The sequence below is a fragment of the Salmo salar genome, chromosome 03 (genome assembly GCF_965601325.2).
Source record: "Salmo salar chromosome 03, fSalSal1, whole genome shotgun sequence".
NCBI lineage: Eukaryota > Metazoa > Chordata > Actinopteri > Salmoniformes > Salmonidae > Salmo > Salmo salar.
The window spans coordinates 78740926-78748133 of record NC_138293.1 but is presented as its reverse complement, the minus strand read 5'-3'; the positions used below and the strand labels follow the sequence as shown (position 1 = coordinate 78748133).

Here is a 7208-nt window from a genome sequence, read left to right as displayed (position 1 = left end):
AGCGTGGCTGAGGTGCACCCGTGACCAGCTCCGAAACCAGATTGCATAGCGGAGAAGGTACCGTGGGATTCGAAATGATCTGTGATCTGTTTGTTAACTTGGCTTTCGAAGACCTTAGAAAGGCAGGGTAGGATATATATAGGTCTGTAGCAGTTTGGGTCTAGTGTGTCTCCGCCTTTGAAGAGGGGGATGACCACGGTAGCTTTCCAATCTTTGGGGATCTCAGACGATACGAAAGAGAGGTTGAACAAGCTAGTAATAGGGGTTGCAACAATTTTGGCGGAAGATTTTAGGAAGAGAGGGTCCAGATTGTCTAGCCCTGCTGATTTGTAGGGGTCCAGATTTTGCAGCTCTTTCAGAACATCAGCTATCTGGATTTGGATGAAGGAGAAATGGGGAGTCTTGGGCAAGTAGCAGTGAGGGGTTCAGGGCTGTTGACTGGGGTAGAGGTAGCCAGGTGGAAAGCATGGCCAGCTGTAGAAAAATGCCTATTGAAATTCTCAATTATTGCAGATGTATCAGTGGTGACAGTGTTTCCTAGCCTCAGTGCAGTAGGCAGCTAGGAGGAGGTGCTCTTATTCTCCATGGACTTTACAGTGTCCTTGTGAAGATGCTGGAGTCAACAGGTACAAAAGTATCTATATCCACAGTAAAACAAGTCCTATGTCGATATAACCTGAAAGGCCGCTCAGCAAGAAAGAAGCCACTGCTCCAAAACCACCGTAAAAAAGCCAGACTACGGTTTGCAACTGCACATGGGGACAAAGATCGTACTTTTTGGAGAAATGTCCTCTGGTCTGATGAAACAAAAATAGCACCGTTTGGCCATAATGACCATCATTATGTTTGGAGGAAAAAGGGGGAGGCTTGCAAGCCGAAGAACACTATCCCAACCGTGAAGCATGGGGGTGCATCATGTTATGGGGGTGCTTGCTGCAGGAGGGACTGGTGCACTTTACAAAATAGATGGCATCATGAGGCGGGAAAATTATGTGGATATATTGAAGCAACATCAAGACATCAGTCAGGAAGTTAAAGCTTGGTCACAAATAGGTCTTTCAAATGGACAATGACCCCAAGCAAACTTCCAAAGTTGTGGCAAAATGGCTTAAGGACAACAAAGTCAATGTATTGGAGAGGCAATCACAAAGCCCTGACCTCAATCCCATAGAAAATTTGTGGGCAGAACTGAAAAAGCATGTGCGAGCAAGGCCTACAAACTTGACTCAGTTACACCAGCTCTGTCAGGAGGAATGGGCCAAAATTCACCCAACTTATTGTGGGAAGCTTGTGGAAGGCTACCCGAAACGTTTGACCCAAGTTAAACAATTTAAAGGCAATGCTACCAAATACTAACTAAGTGTATGTAAACTTCTGACCCACTGGGAATGTGATGAAAGAAAAAAAGCTGAAATAAAGCTCTTTACTATTATTCTGACATTTCACATTCTTAAAATAAAGTGGTGATCCTAACTGACCTAAGACAGGGAATTTTTACAAGGATTACATTTCTGGAATTGTGAAAAACTGAATTTAAATGTATTTGGCTAAGGTGTATGTAAACTTCCGACTTCAACTGTAACTGCACAGGAGTTGCATCGCTGATTTAATTCATTAATAATTAGGCTGCATGAATGAATCTGTAGCCTAACATCTTGTAATGCATGTAATAAAGTCACTGAAGAATGCTAGCCTATCCAAAGCGCTTTATACAGAAACAATCTCTAACATTGATAGCTACACAGACATTTACGAAAAGAAAACCTGCTGATTAAAAATCACACATTTTCACAAAGGAAGATACAATCTGAAATGGTTAAAAAAAAGAATTTTAATGAACAAATACTTTGCACTTTTCTTAAACCACTTCTGGAATGATCTGGAATGATTGTTCCACATTAATGAAAGACACATTTATCTTCAATAAAACAATTGATATTAATTTAACTACCAGGGAACTTTTCACATTTCAACACTTCCAAGCTTGTAATGGGCTGCCATTGTAAAATACATATTTTACTTGTAGGTTTCACTTGTTAGTGGCTCCATGCATTGGTTAGGAATGGCAGCATTAAAACTAACTTAAAACTATGGTGAGTGTGTAAAAAAGAATAAGGCTTGTGTGTGTGTGTGTGTGTGGACCTCTGGAAAGCCAATGAGCAGCCAGACAAGAAAGCTAAAGATCCAATTGAGTGCCTTATGGAGGATTCTTCTCCACTCTGACTGGTCTACTTGATCTCGACGCCCTTGATCCTGACGTCGCCCTCGAAGTGCATGTATTTATACTTCTCGTCTCCTTGGCGATTGGGGAAGTGGATCTCAGAGCCGTCGGGAAGCGAAACTAGGAACTGCTCCTTGGTGAAGGTGATATTTATCTGAGACAGAGAAGTAATATCACATTTTTATCCAAAGAAGTGCTTAGGTATTTGGGATGCAGTGATTGCAAGTTATTACCACCAGAGGTCCCAGGTAGAACTCCCTTACACACATGGGAAAAGAGGAGGACATTCACATCAGCATGAGTTAAATTGGAAACATACACATATCCACCTGTGCTCACACACACACACACAGAATGTAATTTCTCACCTTAAACTCCTCTCCCTGGTTGAAGGGGAATCCTCCCTCTCTGTGCTCCTCACACCACTTGCCTCCATGGTAGGAGTTACACACCACGGCCCGGGTGTCTCCGTGGGCGTCGAAGCGAGGGTTCATGTGCAAGGCGAGGTCATCCTCGCTGTTGCCCACATTGATGACAAAACTACAGTAAGGGAAGAGGAGCAAACAGACACAGAGAAGGGATAAGGAACATCCTTTAACCTACAGGGAAATTGATAATTACACAGAAACAGTTTATAGCTATAATCTACTTTTCCGTTGTAGTTTGATAATGTATGTTGTGAATATGAACGGATCATTCTCGTGATACAGTGACTAGTTTATGATGTCTTTAGGCTGCTGACTGAGAAGTGGAGTGACAATGAATTGTGTCTGAAGGGGGTTAGCTACTCACTGTGTTGCTTCAGAGTTAGGGATCCCTGTGATGGTCAGGGTCTGGCCCAGCTTGAAGGACATGTTCTTTACCACAACACCCTGTAGAGAGAGAAGGGAGAGACAGAGAGAAAGAGAAGGGATAGAGAGAGAGGGATAGAAAGAGAAGGGATAGAAAAATGGCGAGAGGGAGAGAAAGAGAAGGGGGAGAGAGAGAAGGGAGAGAGAGAGAGAAATGCATCAACTGAAAAACATCAAATGTGCAATTAGCTGATAGTTAAGACGTAATTGGCCATAAGTTATGGCCTATAACTTCTGAAACAAAGATGGTTCTATAAAACCATTGTTATAGTAAGTACCCACAATGCAAAGACGTCAATTCAATGTATATTCTACATTAAAATGATGTGGAACAACATTGATTCAACCAGTGTGTGTTCAGTGGGTATAATGTAGATGTGGAGTCTTTACGTGGCTCTGGTGTAGAGGGCTATAGAGTATGGCTACACTTTGCTAAACCCTTTCCATCAGTCTAACAAATACAACATCTGTCTCCAATTAAAGGTCTTCCATCTATGGAACGGCCCAAAGATTTTTATAAATCACAGTCCTGGACAGCGTTCACATTTTCCCTGCAGTGATTTGGAAGGGGAGGCTAAATCTGTCCATAAATGATGGTGGAAGGAAGGCTGGGTTACACTCAGTAAGGCTGAAGTGAAGTCACATTTTCCGCAGGGCCCAGATTATGGTGGGCAGCCAACATGGGACCAATGGAGGTTGGGCACGGCACAGGATCAAAGTAATGATTGATCTTTACATGTGGCAGGGGAAATGGTGTTTAGATGATGTTTGTCTGCACATATACAGTTCTCTTAATGAGCTGCATATAGACCTCTTATTGTTGCCCTTCTTTCCACATGACATCTATTGGCTGTGGTGTGTAGTAAATGTTACCCATTTCTGTCACTTGGCAACACCCTGTTCCTTCTCTGACAGAAGACATAGTTAGCCAGTTGAGCTAAAGACCAGGTCGATAATATACTGTATAACCCTGGGCAACAGCAGATAATCAAACAGAAACCTCACCAAAGGGAAACCACATCAACACTTGTACTTCGGTTTTATTTCTGACAGAAACACAGTGGGCAGTGGACAAGAAAAAAACTGTCACACATTACCCCTGAACATGTGTTTTAACTTTCTTACTTGAATGCACTTCTTGTAAGTCACTGGGGGAATAGGAGTGTGAACGTAATGCTTACAGTGTAACTTTCAACGTACAGTAAGTGCCTAATCATTGCTTACAAGACATATACAGTAGGACACAGTACTTGGCCTTTAACAGTGCAGAGCCAGACACAAACCCTTTGACACCCAATCCAGAAATAGAACAGGATAATATAACATTAGAGCTCTATTAGTGTTGCACAGACAGGAAGACTACATTCTGGCAAGAGAGAGAGAATGTAGAGGAGAGAGAAATAAAGAGAGGAGCAGAAAGGGAAAGGGAGGGGTAGAGGGTGGAAGAGAGGACCGACAGATAGAAAGAAGAGTTACAAAAATGAGAAATAGGAAAAGTGGTAATAAGTTCAAAGAGAGAGAGAGAGAGAGAGAGAGGAAAGAGAGAGGGGGGGGGGCGATAGTGAAATGTTGCATTCTTTCCGTGTTAGTCCTCCCTCCTTAATGTAAACTGTGTGTAGTTAGTGTAAACTGTGTAAAATCTATGGCGCTAGCTGGACTTGGCTAAATGCAGCCCAGTGCTACTTCAGACTGCAGTTCTCATCCCAGTGTGACATACCTCCCCACACTGTTTGAGAGACACAGGACAGCTGGGCTGCAGCTGCAGGCAATGCAGAAATAGGATGGGTAGAATGGATATACATAGTTCGTAAATCCACATGATAACTCCTGGCTGTATACGTTACTTACTATAAAGCTTACCTGACTGACATTTACAGTCTAGTCATTAAATAGCAGATGCTCTTATCCTGAGCAACTGCACACATTTTCACACTGGTCCCCTGTGGGAATCGAACCAACAACCTTGGAGTTGCAAGCACAATGCTCTACCAACTGAGCTCAGGACATGACAGCCAATCTAACCCTTGTTAACCTGACGTTTACTGTAGGTATATCCTATAGCTCCGCTTGGGGAAGATCATACTGGCTCACTGGATATAACATCACTCTGCTACTCTATCTATTCTGACCTCTGTTTACGGTAACTTTAATTCATTTAGATCTGAATAGAATTAACCCTGTTGCTCTCCATACACATCTATGATTACCATGGTAACCACAAAACAGCCACGGTGAAACAAAGCCTTTATTATCACACACACAGCCAGTTAACTCAGAGAGTGTATTACAAGACCAAGGAGAGTCATTGTTAGTCACGTCCAAGACAAAATGTTGCACCTTCAGCTCCTGTTAAAAGTGAGGTGAGTGGAGTAAGTAATATTATTGGCTAAATGTGGATTGTAATGTCCAGGAACAGTAGGGGTGGCCCAGGTTGAACCCACAGTTATGCTGTTCATGATCATACTCTGATCAGAGGCTGTCTGTCCCACACTGCCTACTGTACCCACATAACTCCCACTCAGCCAACTACTGTACCCACACAACTAAATACATGTGGGTTCAAATTACACACCCTAAAAACAGTGGTTTGGACCAAAGTCGATCTTATCAACACTCCTGGGGGTGCAGACATTGATAGCCTATACTTATGCTTATGGTTTCCTGATTTGTTAATGGTGGACCAAGCACCCCAATAGTTCAACCCATTCAAACCCTACTAGTACATACTGATTAGATCATCGTTTCACTGCTGTCGGTCTTCTACATGCCTGCCCCACCCTGCCCTATGTCCACAACCTCTGTCATCAGTAGTAGTTGCAATAAGTTCAAATCATTCATTGTGAGAATAAAATTAACTTTTGTTAATGATAGAACTACATATTATATTGCAATGAGAAACCCTTCTCATCTGTAGTCACTGCAGAAAAATAAAAAGTGCTATGTCATAAAACCTAGCCTAAACAAGACAGTCAAGCCATCTAGCATGCCAAAAGTCTGATTCGTCTTCTTAGACGCATTGACAACAAGGTTGACAATAAAAGGGCATTGTTAGAGAGGATATTGCTCTATTATATTGGGCTACAGCACATAGGCTATTCAAATCGGGGCATTATTTTCCGAACAGCTGTTTAATAGCACCAACATGAACCGTTATGAATTTGCACTGCATGTAGGCTACTTTTCAGATAACAATCAAATGAACTAACATATTAGACATTGTAAGCCAGTAAAATACAAAAAGTTGTACTTACACTCATCTTGACTGCACAAACCGCAAATGTTCACAGCTGGAAGAATGCTTAGCTGGCATCGGAGTGCAGTAGAACCAAGCAGGCAGGCTTATATGGTCAAGTGCACTAGCCAAATGTGAGTGACGCTATAATAAACCAATAGGAGTATAGGCGCTCAAAAAACGGACCAATCACAGATAAGTTTTAAAAAGCGCTATAAACTATTTAGCAGGCAAGAGGACGAAATGAACGTCCATAGTTGAAGGTGATTGAGAGTGAGAAGATAATTAATGAAAGTTTATTTATGATCTACTTATAATAACATTATATTTGGGTGAGTCAGAGGACAGGATGTAGAACACCACAAGACCAGAGACACAAGTAGAGATCACTTTCTTGTTGCCTGGGAGACAGCAAAATATTTGGTGCCAGACAAACTTTTTTAGCTTTTGACTATGGGAAATTAAATTGTAGCTTTTAATTGAAATTTGGTTTTATAATCATTGATGAAGTTTGATGTAGGACGGTGTGGAAGAAAAAAGAGTAGTCACAAGCTGACATCAAGATAGTCTTACAGTAGTGAACTTTGGCAGCAGGCCCCCATCAAACAAGAAACAGACTCTTATGACTGCCTCGGCCTCTCTCTCCCAGGACGACATTTTAAGATCAGCAATAAAGCAGAAATGCTTATTTTCGTCAAAAGGTGGCATGATATTTCACCAACACAGAGTACATTTCCTGGACTAGCTTGTTGGGGGTAAAGTGGTCTATTTGTGACTTTGGCCAGAGGTGGTGGGGCATCTGTGAGGTGTGTGTGAGAATGCTCTGGCGTGTGTGTAGGACGCAGGGGGAGAGAGGTGGGACCATTGGTTTGTTTATGTGAATATAGGTGGACTGAGCACTAGA

General features: G+C 42.2%; 1 protein-coding gene across 1 annotated transcript; it reads right to left on the bottom strand.

The window, feature by feature from the left end:
• Positions 1 to 1811: 1811 nt before the first annotated feature.
• LOC106601689 (beta-galactoside-binding lectin) lies at positions 1812 to 6416 on the bottom strand. Its single transcript, XM_014194039.2, has 4 exons — positions 6324 to 6416; positions 3014 to 3093; positions 2590 to 2761; positions 1812 to 2375 (listed from the first exon to the last, which is right to left on the bottom strand). Exons 1-4 carry the CDS (start codon positions 6327 to 6329, stop codon positions 2229 to 2231), a joined length of 405 nt encoding a protein of 134 aa, XP_014049514.1. The 5' UTR covers positions 6330 to 6416; the 3' UTR covers positions 1812 to 2228.
• Between the last annotated feature and the right edge of the window lie 792 nt (positions 6417 to 7208).